Below are 17170 nucleotides of genomic sequence, written 5' to 3' on the forward strand. Positions count from 1 at the left end.
TAATGGAAAATGACTGAATCAATTTGGTTTGAAAATGCATCTTTTATGGTCTTTTATTATTTTGTTGGGTTTTGACATGTTTTGGTACCAGGTAGAGGAGTGGAAGGAAGGAGATTATTTTCTACTTCAAAACGATGGATGGCTAGGATTCTAGTCCTGGCTTGGTCTGTAACTAGTGTGGTATTAGAAAAGTTGGCTAACCCCTGCTGTGCCTCAGTTACCTGAGAGGCCAAATATGTGCCTGCCTTCCTAGCTTTGTTCTTGTGAGAGTAGGACGGTGGCTCACACCTGCAATCCCAGCACTTTGAGAGGCCGAGGCAGGTGGATCACCTGAGGTCAGGGGTTTGAGAACAGCCTGGCCAACATGGTGAAACCTGTCTCTACTAAAAATACAAAAAATTAGCTGAGTGTGGTGGTGGGCGCTTGTAATCTCAATTACTCAGGAGGCTGAGACAGGAGAATCACTTGAACCCGGGAGGTGGAGGTCACAGTGAGCCGAAATTGTGCTATTGTACTCTAGCCTGGGCAACAAGAGCGAAATTCTGTCTCAAAAAAAAAAGAAAAAAAAAAAAAGGAAAATATTTCTGTGTCTTGAAAATGTTAAAGCCACGGTGATTGCTCAAAATAGTGTGGTATTTAATATAAAATAGATACCCTTCATAGCCCATTTGTGAAATTAAACTTAAAAGGGTCACATTGGGACATTATTTTTACAATTAAAAAGTTTTCTGTAACAAGGATTGAACCTAGGCAGGACTTTATACCGGATTAATTGTGTTCATACTGAGTGAGTTACAGATTTAGTCTATTTGTTCCTTGGTTTCAGAGGAGTCAAGCGTCAGAACTTAATGGTAGTTGTAGGTTCTCATTTGCTATGACATTTCAGTCATTAGTCTGATTGGAGCATTCTTTATCAGCCCTGTGCTTCAAGAGGAGGCGGAAACCACCATCCTGTTGGCTTGGCGGACGTCTGCCTGCTCAGATACTGCGTCTCTCCTCGAGTCCCCAGGGCCTGGGGAAAGGACGAGGGGGCAGCCAGCTGGGCCCCTGGGCTGGGGACCAGGAGCCCTCGCTCGGCTCGTTTCCCACTCATTGTGCGGCCCAGGCCCTATCACTCGAGAGGCCTGGCAAGGAAGCAAGGAGGAAGCCGGTGCCACTACTGGTTCAGAATGTTCCAGTGTGGTTGGAAAGTCTGAGAAGCAGCCTGGGTGAGAAGAACAAGACCTTATTGACAGGGTTCAGTCCTGGTCAGGTCTGTTTCACATCAGCTCTCTAAATAATCACAGCTCTTCCCACCTCAGGGATCTCCAGCACGTTTACTTCTGGCTTTTTTTTTTTTTTTTTTTAAACATTTAATGTAGCTATGGTAGAACACAAAGCATTCGAACTTTTTATTCCAAGAGGATGATTAAAAGTGTAGTGTTGCCTGCTTCAAAACAAGAATAGCGAAACAAAGCCCAAACTTCGTACTTTACGTGGCTTTCCAACCTACTGCCAAATTGTTATTCTTATTGCAAATATTTTTCTATTAAGCTGTTTTCTCATTGATTGATTTATAGGGATATTGATTATCCTAAATAACATTTTCAATGGTTATGTAGCCCAACTTGGCTTGTCATGGTCTGAATTGGTCAGTGTCATTATCTAACTTAAATAATGGTCAGTGTCATTATCTCACATATATTTTAGATATGTAAAAACCATAAGAATTGTAAGAATGGGATTAAAAAAGAATATACCAAACATTTTCTCTTCTCCACGTGAATCTACAAACTGAAATATTTACCTCAAGAAGTCAGAAGAAAATCTGCTGGAGATTTTAGGCCTGGCATGGTGGCTCACGCCTGAATCCCAGCCTTTGGGAGGCCAAGGCAGGCAGATCACATGAGGTCTGGAGTTCCAGATCAGCCTGCCAACATGGTGAAAACCCGTCTCTACTACAAATACGAACATTAGCTGGGGATGGTGCCACTCACCTGTAATCCCAGCTACTCAGGAGGCTGAGGCACAAGAATCGCTTGAACCCGGAGGCAGAGGTTGCAGTGAGCCGAGCTAACACCACTGCACTCCGGCCTGGGTGAAAGAGCGAGATTCCATCTTAAAAAAGAAGAAGAAGAAGAAGAAGAAGAAAATCTGCTCCAGGTTTTAATGAACCACAGAGTGTGTTCCTTGTATGCTTCGCCGTGTCATTCTGCCTGAATTTATGCATGACTTCTGCGTTAATGTAGTAAACACTCGCTTGGCAGTCCTTTCATTTTCAGGACCCATAGGGTATCTCCAATTCCAGCTTTTGGTCAAGTAATAAGAAAAAGGGTTTTTTTTTTCTTTTTTTTCCTGGAATATTTGGTAGGAGCTTTTGAAGCTCAAAGGGATATTTAAAGCCTATTCAAGTTGAAGAAACTGAAGAAAACCCAACCATCCCCAACCGCTTTTGAGGACACGAATTTCCAGTGGTTAGAGCTTCTCATTTTTATCTTTTAGTCTGAATGAGATGGATGGGGACCCTCTCATTGGGCAGAAAGCAGAGGAGCAATTGTGGGATTGACTGCAAAATGTCTAACCAGTTTAAGAGGCTGGTGACTTTTTATAGCACCTCCAGAATGGTGATTTTTGAACTTTCGACCTATTAAATAGTTTAATTATATGTTTCTCATGCTTTCTGTCTGAAAGTGGCTCACGAAATATAGTAGGTCAAATGAAGACCCCTACCAGAAATTTTAAAAATAATTATTAAGAACCAGTTGAGAATCTCTGTATTTTGTCGGATACCTTCATTTTAAGGCAGGAATTAGCCATCTGATTTAAGATTAATAAAAAGGAAATGCTTATGATTTTACAAAAAAGAGAATATCTTCTTTTTTTAAGAGTTCATATGTGTGTGTGCATAGTAATACAAATCTGATCCCCATCCCTGCTCCCTGCCACCTTAAAACCCTTTCAAGCCTTCAGTGAAAAGGCCAGCTGTCCAAAGGTACTTGCCTTCCTCCATGTCCCCTGGCCTTCTTTATTCTGCCATGGAGTCTTTTCCTCCTCACACTAACCCTTCCATGTCCCCAACCCACATAGCTCCCATCTTATCCATTCCCCAGTGGTTCTTTTTCTCTTTACCACTGGAGACAGGGTCTCCTTCTGCTACCCAGGCTGGAGTGCAGTTTTGCAATCATGGCTTACTCCAGCCTCGAACTCCCAGGTTCAAATGATCCTCCCACCTCAGCCTCCCAAGTAGCTGGTACCACAGGCATGAGCCACCATGCCTGGCTAATTTTTAAAGATGTTTTAGACTGGGCATGGTGGCTCACACCTGTAATTCAGCAATTTGGGAGGCCAAGGTAGGAAGAACACTTGTGTCCAGGAGTTTGACACCAGCCTGGGCAACATAGTGAGACCCCGTCTCCACCAATTTTTTGTTTTGTTTTGTTTTAATAGTGGTAGGGTCTCACTGTGTTGCTCAGGCTAGTCTCCAACTCTTGAGTGCAAGTGATCCTCCTGCCTTGACCTCCCAAAGTACTGGGATTACAGGTGTGAGCCACTGTGCCTGGCCCCCGATGATCTTTTTTAACAACCCCCCAGAATTACTAAGATTTCTTTATGTTGCTATGATACCAAGGCATTCTGCCCCCATATTTTGCATGTTTCATACAACTAGTAAGTGGCAAAACCTAAACCCAAATCCATCTGATTCTGGAACTTCATGCTGTCTGTTGATGCTTATCACTTTCCTGGATTTCATTTTCATCCTCTGTCTTCTGTGGAGCTCAAATGAATACTGTTTGTGAAAATGCTTTGTGTACAGTGGAACACCATGTGGTATTTATCGACATCATAGGTAGCCTTTTAAATGCTTTTCTCAAAACTCTTCGTCTCGACCACCTTTCTATACCACTATAAGACTGACGTTTTGCAATTTTTCCTTTCTTCCCAGGATGGTTCCTACCTGGCTGAGTTCCTGCTGGAGAAAGGCTATGAGGTGGGTGACTCAATGGGAAGCAGGCGCAGGCTGGAGGGATTGCTCGCATGCGGTGGCCACATGCTTCCTCTGCTGCCGTCCTCCTGAGTGTGTTTTCCACTGAAACGCAGATAACAAATCAGAATCCAGGGAAGAATGTGTCTTTGGGCTTGTGAGCCTGCCAACCCATTGTGCTGTTTATCTGCTGGTGAGCACTGGTGGCTCCCCTGCACTCACAGTGCTCAGCTGTGGTGCACACTTCCCACATTCTCCGATAACGCAGCAGCCTGTGCAAGCTGAAGCTGTAACATTATTCGGGTTAATTTATGATGTAATGTGTTTCATAAGAAAGTCTTACTCACAGTGAAGTCACTTAATTCAGAAATTACAGAGAGCAATAAAAACCAAGCTGATCGTTGGCAAACGAATGAAAAATTTGTACCTGGAGGTTTTCCTTTCTAAAAGGCAACCATATATTTTATGGAGCTGAAACTTTTAGGTTTGCTGCTTTTGTCGTTGTCTTCACCATTTCTCTTTACTTTAAAAGAAACAATAGTTTTATATATTAATTTTGATGTGCTAAGTATGTACAACTTAATTTTTTAAAGAACGTTTTTCAGATATATACATGTATATAAATTCATGCTATAACAGAAAAAAAAAAAAAACCTTTACAGTGGCCCATATGCTCTGATCTGCTTTATGAATGTTTACATTAATAATTTAGGATTGTCTGTTTATTCTAATTGTTGGTACATTGTTTTAAAAATGTGTAATTTGGGCAAATGGAAACACAACAGGAAAGAATTTGGCATCTAAACGCCAACATTATTTGAAGAAAAAAAGTTAATTTCTTTTAACTCATAATCTGAGAGCCTTGACTTTTAGACTTGGAGAAGTAACAGTAGATGTGTTTAGCACCTTCTGTACCCTTTTCTAATAGCTAATGCTACATTTTGTAATTATATCAAAATAAAACAAACGGAATTATGAAATTCATGTGTATACATATGTCCATATGCATAAGTTGCTGCTATAATCGAGAAAGAAATACCAATTCTACAGAGCAGAGACTTTTAGACTAGGTTATGTGTAGTACAAAGTGTTGGTTTTAGAGAAAGACCTATATTTATTCAGGCTAGATTAACCTAAGGCCTGAATATCTATTAAAAGGAATAGCTTGGCAGAGGGATGCCCATACTGTGTTTCAGATGTTTGGGACCAGCTGAGAGATGTTTGGTGGCTAGAGAGGAATTAGTGATGTTGTTGTGTATTGAGTGAACCTAGGAAAGGAGCTAGCTGGAGCAGAAATTGCTGCACTTGTGAAGAGTGTAATTTGGGCAAATGGAAACACAACGGGAAAGAATTTTGAGTGAGGTGGCATGTCAGAAGTGATGCTCAAAACCACATGAGTGTTGGGATCCGCTCTTCCGGGGACAAGGTGGGCTGAGACTGGAGGTGAGGGTGGTGTTAACAGGCAGCGCCTGTGTCTAGTCCAGAAGAGGAGGGAGCACGGCTGTGCACTGCAGTGATGGTAGACCCAGTGACAGTGACAGAGCGAGTTTGGATGTGTAGATGGTAACCATTCTCAAGCATGTGGTACTGTTAGTGTTACTCGAAAAGGCACAGAAGCAGATCTCTGTTTAGGTGTCCCTTGTTAAGGAACTAGCAGACTTCAGAAGACAAGAAGGATGAGAGATTTGCAAATAGATGTAACAAGAGTCTAGGACTGCCTGATAAGCTGCAGATGTTTTTGCGGTATTTGAAATCGTAAGAGCAGATTTTATTCTGATACAAAAAGACAATAGAAGGCCCACTTGGCAAATCATAGTTAATGGGAGGAATTTATCACCGAAACAATGGTTGAGAGAGAAAACAGGTTTAGGAGAGAGAGATCCGTAAACTCATGGAAGGAAACATGGTTGACACTATAGCGGGAAAGTACACAGCCACAAAGCATAATCAGAAATCAATTCTCTTCCTAGTCCGGGGAAATGTGAGCTGTCTGCATATTGTGGGACTGTAAGTGTGTTTATCCGTACTGTATTCAATTTTAATAGGCTGCTGTCCTCGATTTTAAGAGTTTGGTGTGATTGGAGAATAAACTTTAAGAGGAATCTGATGGTGGCACAGGCTTTGTGTTTTTATGCTTACGTCAAAGTAAATGTTAGAGTAATTTTTCAAATTGGCTGCATTGGAAAATTTCCTGATTTATCAGCGGCATCCCTGATTTTTGAAGGCCACGAGTAAAAGAATAGGATTAGTAGATTGCATGAATTAGGATGAGAGAGGGATGTATTTTATTACATGTGAACTTGGGGTGGGGGGCAGTGGTCGTGGTCAACAGCAACAATTTTGGATGCTTAGAGACGTCAGGCTCTCCAGCTTTAGTGTGCATCAGAATCAGGCCCTGTTAAGACACAGGAGGCTGGTTCGGGGCTCTGGGAACTGTTCTTTCTAACATGACCCCAGTCAGTGTGACATCGCTTGCCTGGGTACTACAGACAGAGAAACCATCACAACTAAAGGTTTAGATGAGATCAGGTGATGGATTGAATCATATGATGAAGTTGAACAAGGTACCCTAAGACGTTTTAGATCCGTGAGGCCTTGCTTCTCTGGGTTACGTATTGTGTTGAATCTAGCCTTTGTGTGAGGTATATTCCAAAGGTCAGAACAGCTGGAAACAACCTTCTTAGGGACGGCAGAGGACAAACCAGGAACAGATCAGCCCTGTGAAGAAGAGGCGTGATGCTGAGGCTGAGTTGTTCTTTCTAGAAAAGCAAGGCACACTGGTTGGTTAGCAGTGGTAAGGCCAATTGTGCATTTTGAAACTGGGAAGCATGGGCAATGTGGAGAGGCCACAGCCACCTGGAGGGGAGTGTGCAGGAGGGCAGGGCTAGGTTGGTGGAGTCGTGATGATGGGTGGTGTAGGCAAAAACAAACCCTGTGTCTGGAATTCATGTAGCGCGGTTAGACGTGCTCCTTTACTTTTTCTCCCATCAGAAAAGCAAAATGAAAGCACAAATAACTTAGCTAGCCTTAAAGCAAAAATAGGCAAAAATAGGCATTTGCGGATGACTTGAAAAGCAATAGCGTATACTAACAGATTGATTAGTTACGGTTAATCACTTTGTATCACCTCACGCACATTTAGATTCCTGAAGCCGTGGGGCCTCGCCATCAAATGGGGCCACTGAAATCCACATCTCTGAATGAACCGTTTGAAGTGAAAAAGTGAAGGGTTACTTCTCACTGAGAAAAGCCTTAATTTAGAAGTTTAAAATGACAGGTTTAAATGTTGTTGCTTGAATTTTGCTCAGGATTAAATGTTAAGGAGAGCACAAGGAGAATGGATGTAACACTCATTCATTCTTTATTACTTATAGGTGTCATCTCATAATGAGGAAACCCAAAAATTGTTGGGTTTTATGGACAATCATTCTTTGATACTTTATACACTTAATTCCACACATTGCTGAAGTGCAGAGGATCATTCTCCTTTACCCCTGTTGTCAGTACAGAGCCAGAGGGGTGGACAAGGTGGTTAGCTCGCTGTGGCAAAGGAGCCTCAGGCTGGGCACTGGACGCCTGTGTCTCACTCTTCCTCTGCCACTTGCAGGCTCCATGACCCTGTGCAAGTCACTCGACCCCTCTGAAACTTAGTTGCCTTTTCTGTAAATGGGGTGATAAGCACACCTATCTCCGGAGGTGGTTGCGGAGATTAGGTAAGACAGTACGTGGAAAATGCTTAGCCCAGTGGAGTTCTGTGGGACTCATGGGCTTATTGATACGGAGCTGGCAGAGTGACATGTGGTCTAATGTGGGCAAGCCAGTGGACACGGATCTTTAATCGGCTCTTTAGTTGGATTCGTTAATCAGCATTCCTGAGCAGCAGGCATGCTCTGTTGCCTAGGATGCTGGAGCTGTTTGCATTTCTTCCTGTCATAAGGGAAAACGGAGGATTGACAGAAATGAAGCTTTTTATGAAAGCGCGTTCTAGTTCCAAGTGTGTTTCCAGCACCACTGTTAGCAGATAAACCAACAACACACTTTTGTACCCATTTTGCAGTAAGTACAGAGGAAAACCAGAGAAGTAAAGACAATGTTGAACCCTTTAAAAGCTAAAATCTGGGACTATATGGCAAATCTGTATTGAATAACTTAGTAACAGCTACAACACAATGTATTAGAATTTAAAATAAATAATAGGTAAATTGTGACATGAAGGATCAGCATAGAAAAGAAAAGGATGTAGGGATAGTCCGATTGTTATCTCTGGGAGATTTTTTGTTAGAACATGGAGTTGCTATACTTTCTTAATCTATGAGAATCCTTCAACTCTTTTTCCTCTGGGTTGTTATCCCAGAAGCCTTTATACTTTGATTAGAAAAAAGGTGAAGCTTTTATGGATTTCATTTTGAAACTATACTGAGTGTTGGCAGGGTTGACCGAGTCTATGTTCTTTAACATTGCTGCTTACTAGCTGTGTTATCTCAGGCAATGTCCTCATTCATGGAATGGGACCAGTATTATTATAGTAAGGTTGTTGTGATGATTAAGTCATTTAATACATACAGAGAACAGTGTCTAGTACATGATCATTGCTGTGTAAGTGTTAACTATTGATATTACTTAAATAATCTGTACTTTTCAAAAGGTGAGTGACAGTAACCATCCCTGGGAGTCATCCTTGCCTCCAAGAGAAATCTAGACACTAAGAATTTGAAATTCAGTGGTAATAATTTTCCATTTTCTTGATCATAATTAATAAATAATAAAGCATTTCTGTTATTTTCCTGATCTGACTGTGGATTTTGAAGTTAAACCAACTTTGTTTTAAATGGAAAGAACTTGAAATTTTTCTTTTTATCACCTTGTTAAGTGGGACATGAAATTTGTCAAAAAACTCATTTTCATTTATTATAAGACCTCAGTATTTCAGAATTATATTTTGTGTCTGAACTACTATAATTTTGTAATGATTTTGATTAAGTTTATATAAAGCCAGATTCAGCTCTTTATCTTTTCAGTTTGGTTCCTAATACCTCATATCTTTTTCTCCCAAAATCCTTATAAAAACAAACAAAAAGCTCTATCTACATCCTTTCTGTAAAGAGAAAGCCGCTAATCTCAAATTCTTAACTAGATTATGCAGTTTGCACACATTTTGGCTTGTGTTGAAGTCCGTATTTCACCTGTCTCAGAAGCAGACAGACCTAGCTTTCATTAGTTCTTAGAATAATACCTGCTGTCATGGATTAAGCATTTGGCAGGTCTTTCTTTCCGTGTGTACACATACCAAATGGTGGGAGTTAGAGGAAATTAAAACACTTGATTTGAAAAAAAAAGCAACCAGTGCTTAATGCTTTTGATTTTTAACGTGACAGTAAAGTCTTGGTTGTGATTGGCTGTGACTTCGTGTAGTTGTCTGCATTTTACATGGAATGCATCAAAATCGTTTCATGTTTTTGTCAAAGCTTTTTATATTTATATGTAATGAATACATATTAATAAATGGCATCTCTCTATATTTTGGGCTGCTGGAATATGTGACTTCCCCAGAATCCAGCAATCTAGAGAAGATAACCTAAATAACACTAATGTTATTCTTTTCACTGTCAAAGTTAAATTACTGTTTTTAGAACATAGACATTCTTTTCTATTTAATAAAACAGAATTTACATCTGAGAAATCTATTTCAGAAGTAACTTTGATAGTAAACGCAAGTTTTGCTATGTATAAGTATATATGTGAAATACATACTTTTTGTTAAAATTGAGTTTGTAGAGCAGTTCAACTTTACAATTAACTAGCAACCTGAAAAATTGGAGATCATGAAGTAGAACAGATAAGCTTAATACTAGTGTTTTCTCCATGTCTAAATTAGGAAGTAGATATGTATAGCCAGATCTCAATTTAATGCTTCCTAGGGTTGAATGTTTGCCTCCTCAAATGTCAACCAAGTTTGTGAAGTTCGTTTCCCAAAATATTTTCATGTTTACTAACTTCTCTTGGGTTTCGTTCTTTTGGAAAATAATGTTGATGAGTGCTTTTCTCCCAAAGCAGCTCACCAACAGAAACATTAATTGTGGGTGTGTTGTATCTTTCGCAGAAGTCAATTTCTCATGTATGCCATTTAAAATTATGACATTTCTTTCTGTTTGAAAGAAAGTCTTATATTCTTATAATTTACCTCCATATTTGGAATATTTGAGTCATACCAAGGATTAATTTTGGTTTGAAATAGAAACGATTGAGTTAAAATATAGAAGTATATTCAGCTGCAAATGAACTTTTCAACATAAGAAGGAACACTTCTAAAATAAGTCAGGGATTAAAGCTGCCACCAGTAGAACTGGAGCCAGGGCAGCTGGTGACAGAAGCTGGTGTTAGCACTGGCAGCACAAAGGGAGCAATCTTGACATGAGAAGGAAGCGGGACCAGGTCTGGAACAATTTCTCCTGTGTTTCATACACAAATAGTCTTTTCTTCAGTATCAGGCAAGTGTGCATTACATTCCTGTTCTATCAACTTTCACCCCGCCCCCCACCTATGGTTAAGTCAAGATAAAAAAATTTAAAAAATCCTCTCTTCGTTTGAGTTTTCTTGAGGTCTTAAATCGAGTAGTACATAAATGTTGTCTCTTACCTATGCTCTTTAGCTTTCTGTCTTTTCTGCTTAGCTGCATAATAACATCTGCTCTCTGATTATGTCTGTGGCTCCAGAAATACATACAGTAGATGCAAAATGCAAGCTCTGAGGACACTGAGAAGATGTGATGACCTTGTGCTCTGTGTTAAGCAGGCCACAAACGCCGTTTTACCGATATGGCCTCACATGGTCTGTCTTCAGTTTCAAATGGAAGAGATATTTTTGTCAGCAGTTAGGCTGTAAGTGTGTGTGTTTGGAAAAGGAGATGTTTGAGTATCTACAACTAAGCATGAAGTCACATAATTACCTGATTACGTTTGTTGAGATTGGCAGTAAAATCACTGGGGAAAGACAGAGGTAGGATGTTGGTAGCTGGTGGACAGTGGTTGGGGAGAAAGTAAGCAGTGGGACTATTTCTAATAATTTAAAATGATGCTTAGAAATCATTTTTTTCATAAAGCTAAACATTAGCTAAAGAAGTCGTTTATTAGTCCTCATTGCACATTTATCTTTCCACACTGTAAAAACTCAGGTCCATGGAATTGTACGGCGGTCCAGTTCATTTAACACGGGTCGAATTGAGCATCTGTATAAGAATCCCCAGGCTCACATTGAAGGAAGTAAGTGATTTTCTTTTTCTAGAATCTCTTTCTATAATGTATTTTCAGATGTTCCTATATTCAGATAAGGTGTTTTCAACTATCATTTTTGTCAGTGCCCAACAAGTCACAGTTATTTATGCATGAATTACTGCACTGAATACGATTTACATATGTTGAAAATCTTCTCTGCTCACTGCCATAGTGTCATGATGGTTTGGGTGTTAGAAGGCTGTGGAGTAGATGGCTTAGAGAGACCAAGGAAGGGCATGCCTTTGATCACCCCTCTGCAGGTGTCCTTATTCCTTCAAGTAAGAGCAGTTCCATACTGACAGTGCACTGACCCACTTTTTATATTTGGTCCAATTTAATCAACTTAAACAATCTTTGTACATTTAATTATTTTTAAAAATGATTTGTGAAGATAGGCCTAAATAAATGGCAATCAAAATGTTCCAAATTACTGTCACTGTCAGTATTTGCAGTTGTTTTGCTGCTTTTGTTAATTTGTCTGTATGTAGCTGTACAGTTTATATGGCACAAGCCGAATGTTTTCTTGTTTGAACTTATGGCAACTCCTGAGGTGAATAGGGAGACCCAGAGAGCATTTTATAGTTGAGGAAATGGAGATAGGGAGGTTTTGAATTTTCTGAGGTTGCACACTGTGAAGAAGGCAGAGCTGGCACCAGGACACAGGGATTTTAACTCCAAGTTCAGCCTGCATTATGTGGCCAGTTTTTCCAGCCAGCAAGGACAATACACTCAGCTTGTAAACCATATCTGGTTTTGTGTTCACCCCTCAACCCCTGCATATTTGAAGGTTTGGGTTACTTGTATAGATAGTGACAGCATCAGGAAGATGGTGCAGTAGTCTCCAGTAAAAGGCTTTCCACTTTAAGTCATTAAGTGCATTGTCTTTGAAACTCATGTTTTTGTGCAAAGGTCAGAGCAGGCCTGCCATTGGATCTAGATGTAGATCAATATTATGTAAAAATGATGACAATATCAAGTTAGTAAATCACCCTTCCACATGTGTCAAATTCTTGTATAATGAAGTCAGTGTAAGGATCTGTTTAGATTTAGGAGGTCAAATAGGCTAGTTGTCCTTTAACCAGTTGTGTCACCACATCAGGCATTCATGCAGGGCCTACGGATTGATGTTTATAAGGTACTTAAAAATTACTAGATAAAAGTGTCTAAAGAAAACAGTCATCTTCATCATCATCAGTGTTATAGATTTCTTTAGATGATATACATGTTATCACAATGTTTTCTTTTTTTGAATCTCATTCTTACAGAACACATCTTACAAGCACCTGGAGCCCTAAGATATGTTATTGTATCGTATGTTCATGATACTACGCTTTAAAAAAAAGTTTCTCTGAGTTTACTACCAAAATCTTTTACAGACATAGGCATTATGTAGCTATCTTTCTATTATTTAGGTTAAAGATTACAGTTATATTCTGCTACTCCAGAACCATCAGTACAGCATTTCCATTTTGACCCTGGTTTTCAGACTTTCCAGATATGCACATCAATTTTGATATTTTAAAAAATTGAGCTTCTGTTGCTTTTCTCTATCTAATGGTATGTTTTTGTATCCTGAAGACATGAAGTTGCACTATGGCGATCTCACTGACAGTACCTGCCTTGTGAAGATCATTAATGAAGTAAAGCCCACGGAGATCTACAACCTTGGAGCCCAGAGCCATGTCAAAGTAAGCATTTTCATTATGATTTCTCTGGCTATGTTTCTGTGGTGTTCTGTATTTTACTTGTGTCTGTTGCTTCTCAGTACAGTAATATAATCACCGGTCTTAGTCTTCAAGTTGAATTGTCAGTGTTAGTTTGAGTATTAATCCTAATTGAAGTACTCATAGATTTTTTAAAAGTCTCTTGTCTTTTATTGAACAATATAATAAAACCTTACCACTAATATTGAAATAGCAGTATTTGTTTATTTTGGGTTGTTCCCTGTAGCCGTGAGCCCCATGGATGTGTTTTTTGCCATTTCAAATAACAGATTGTGAATTAAATGTTTTGTTAAAATGTTGGAAGATATAACTAAGTAAAACCTTTATTTTAATATCAGTTTTTGGTAGTGGCTGAATTACTGGCTGAGAGAATATTTTTGAGTCCCAATAATATGTTAAAATTAGCTGAATTAACTTTTTAATTGTGAATAGTGAAAATCATTGGAAGAAAGCTTTTTAGTCTCCCTCCTCCTCAGTGTGATATAGCCAATATGGAATTTCCCCTCTATTCGCACTGTGGAAGGAATCACGGTAAACATCACAGGCCCATCCTTAGGGTTCTAGTGATCTGCTTAATTCAAGTTTTTGTTGCTGTGTCCTCCTGCTCACATGAATAAGTGAAATCTGAAGCCACAAATGATAGGAGTTCTATTTAGATACTTGTTCAGTCAGGATGGTTAGTGGACCTTAGAAATAAAAGCAAGTAACTCTTAAGTTATAAAAGCCCCCCAAAAGTCCAGAAAATCTATGAGTATCTTTGTTGTTGTTGTTGTTGTTGCTATTTAATGAACAAGTACAGGACTCTTATCTCAGAAAGTTTTTCTTAGGTGATTGGCTATTTTTCTGTATCCCAATTTTGCATAGAATGGAAGCTAAATGCCTATTCTATATACCTCTGCTTGTTGAAGGAAGAAATCATGAACTAGATAAAATGAAACCAAGTGGAGAACATAGAGAAACATAGCAATAAACTCAATCTTATAACTGATTGTCAGTCTTCATTATACATATCTCTTTCAAATGTTAACCTTGAAGGATGGCTACATATTGATGAATAAAGATACCTCATGTCTGTGTTGTCTATGAAAAAACATTTTTCTTTTCTTAATCTGTGATGATTCTGTTCTATATTCAGACTTTCACCCAAGTCTGTGAAAGGTATCAGGGTCTTTAGGTTACAGCAGAGCTATTTTTCTAAATGATTCTCCGTGTGTTTTTTTCATTTTGGAAAGTCTTTCATGCATACTGTGCTTGAGAAATTGCATCCCTTCTTTCCTATAGAGAAGCGGTGACTTTTTATCATTCCAGGAATGAAGACTTTATTTTTCCCTAATTGAGGTAGTCAGTCTATCTTCCACATTATAATTCATCTGGCTGCTTCTTGACCTTCCTGATCAGCCATGAGAGTATCTTCCAGACAAAACAGAATGTTTTGGAATGAACATTCTGTTATTCAGTTTCCTTTAGATTAAGAAGTTTCCTTTGTAATCATAGATAGTTTATCACCTGTAGGAGCTAAAAATTGTAATCAAAGATGCAGAAAATGTTTATAAAGGTTTATTTATAGAAGACCTTCCCCTTGTCATTTTAGTATTAAATGGGCTGATTGTTTCCTTTCTCCAAAACATATTTATAGTTCAGAAATGTGTTATAGTTGGTTTTCTTAGTTGTAGTTATCATGATAGTGTTTTGTTATCATTCTGGTGTGGTTGTACCGTAAGTAATAGAAATCATAGGCAATTTGAGTTGATTCCCTCTACATTGCTACGCATGTGAAGTTTATCTGTTTTTATTGTATTTTGGCTGCTTTTCTTAATGGTTAGTTAATGGGCAGAAATGGTACTCTTAGTGAGAATTTTGGTTTGTAAGGTCGTTTAATCTTCCAACAAATATTTACTGAGTGCATACGTCATGCAAGGTATCATGCATGGTACACACAAAAAGATATGTCAGATACACTTCTGCTGTGGGGGTTTCAACTTTAGTAGGGGTGATTCGCACAAATGTCTGATTCTTTAGAGGAGGGTAAGAGAGAACTTCCGTCTGAGACAATTATGAATAGTGCAAGGTGGAATTGACACTGGCTCTAGTGTTGAGGTATAGGGAGGACAATTACAGACATACTGGGAAACTAATAGTTGAAATGGGGGTGGTAATATGAGCCAAAGAGAAGTGAGAAAACTTGGGACATGTTTGCAGCATCATGAACATTCTAGATGAGCTGAGCAGAACCAATATGAGGAGAAATGTGAGGTAAGGCCAGGTAGGAAGTTGGGCTGTGCCTGGGCAGCCTACCCATGTTTTGAATGGGAGGAGATACATTCAGTGATGACTTTTAGAGGTAAGAGTCTAGAGGTAGGGCTTAAGAAGAGGTAGGAAGTTGCTGGATGAGAATGGTGTCACTAGAAATGGGGGTGGGAGTGAGGAACGAAACAGGATGCCAGGTGGAACTGACTCCTCTATGCACTGATGTGGTCACTAGAGAAGAGGGAAACCCAGGGCTCCAGTGACCAGGGGACCAGATGGTCAGTGGAACCAGTACTAGAAACCAACATTCAAGGAGGAACTTTCAGAGTGGGATTGGAGAAATAAGTTCCCTTTTGGAAACATTTTACTGGCATTACTTGAAGGACATTCAAGGGAAGCAGGTTATAAAGTAGCTTAAAATATGCTGTGAGTTTTGAGAGAGATCTAGGGTACAGACGTGTATATTCAGCTCTTGAAATCTTTTTTTTTTTTTTTTTTTTTTTTTTTGAGACGGAGTCTCGCTCTGCTGCCCAGACTGGAGTGCAGTGGCGCGATCTCGGCTCACTGCAAGCTCCGCCTCCCGGGTTCCCGCCATTCTCCTGCCTCAGCCTCCCGAGTAGCTGGGACCACAGGCGCCGCCACCTCGCCCGGCTAGTTTTTTATATTTTTAGTAGAGACGGGGTTTCGCCGTGTTAGCCAGGATGGTCTCCATCTCCTGACCTCGTGATCCGCCCTCCTCGGCCTCCCATAGTGCTGGGATTACAGGCGGGAGCCACCGCGCCCGGCCAGCTCTTGAAGTCTTCATGATGCCAAGTAGTAACTGGAGAAAGATGGGTAGAGGACTGAAGATTGAATCTTGGAAACATGCTGCTAGTGAGAGGGTGGGATGAGGATGAGTAGGGCTGATGACAGAAGTCGAGGGGGCAGAGGGTGGGATTGTGCCATGGCAGTCAAGAAATTAGGTCCGTGTAAGCAAGAGGGGATGAGGCTAGGAGAATGAGGACCAGGAAGAGTCACCGGCCTTGCCAGTTAGGTCAGCGAGGATTTGTTACTTTTTAAAGGAACATTTTAGTGATGCGGCAGACGAACTTGGCCAGTGTTCCGGGGGTTTAGAAGTTGAGAGGTTATAAGGGAAATGCAAGTTGAATGCATTTTTTCCAGAAATTTTTATGTAGAGGGACAAGAGAGGATATGATAGATAAAGCTTGCAGCATAGCCGGGCGCGGTGGCTCAAGCCTGTAATCCCAGCACTTTGGGAGGCCGAGACGGGCGGATCACGAGGTCAGGAGATCGAGACCATCCTGGCTAACACGGTGAAACCCCGTCTCTACTAAAAAAATACAAAAAATTAGCCGGGCGCGGTTGTGGGCGCCTGTAGTCCCAGCTACTCGGGAGGCTGAGGCAGGAGAATGGCGGGAACCCGGGAGGCAGAGCTTGCAGTGAGCCGAGATCCGGCCACTGCACTCCAGCCTGGGCGGCAGAGCGAGACTCCGTCTCAAAAAAAAAAAAAGCTTGCAGCATCATGTGGGTTGTCAGGCCTCTCTTCAGAATCCTTGATTCTTTAGGTCTAGGGTGGGGTCTTAGAACTTGCATTTTTAGGATGTGTCCAGATGATGCTGTCCCTGGTCTGGGAACCACACTTTGAGAACCCTTGTTCTTGTGTTTCAGGTTTCTTGATTTATCCATATAGAATGTGTTCCTTAAATCCTTTCTTCTTATACCTTCTCCTTTTAATGTGTAGGTTTTTGAGTTTGATGTAAAATAATCCTGTTACGTACTAGTTAATGACTTAATGAGCTTTTAAAGCCCAAAACTATGTCTGCAGACAGAAATTATAAGAATGGAAAGAGAATTTGATATATGTTTGTATCAAAGTTCTTGATATTCAGAAACCTCCTTTTCTGAATAGTACATAGTCTGAGATAATAAATACTTCTTGAGTACTTAGTATGAGTACAAGTGCCTCT

General features: G+C 40.1%; 1 protein-coding gene across 3 annotated transcripts in view; it reads left to right on the top strand.

The window, feature by feature from the left end:
* The window catches only part of LOC105487306 (GDP-mannose 4,6-dehydratase), a 635071-nt gene that overhangs the window by 115142 nt on the left and 502759 nt on the right, over positions 1 to 17170 (top strand). For all 3 annotated transcript variants that reach the window (XM_011750748.3, XM_071097732.1, XM_071097733.1), the window contains exons 2-4: positions 3923 to 3967; positions 11133 to 11220; positions 12811 to 12920. In XM_011750748.3, coding sequence (XP_011749050.1) covers positions 3923 to 3967; positions 11133 to 11220; positions 12811 to 12920 — 243 coding nt within the window. The remainder of the gene's footprint in view (positions 1 to 3922; positions 3968 to 11132; positions 11221 to 12810; positions 12921 to 17170) is intronic.

Source organism: Macaca nemestrina, chromosome 5 (assembly GCF_043159975.1).
Source record: "Macaca nemestrina isolate mMacNem1 chromosome 5, mMacNem.hap1, whole genome shotgun sequence".
Classification (NCBI taxonomy): Eukaryota; Metazoa; Chordata; class Mammalia; order Primates; family Cercopithecidae; genus Macaca; species Macaca nemestrina.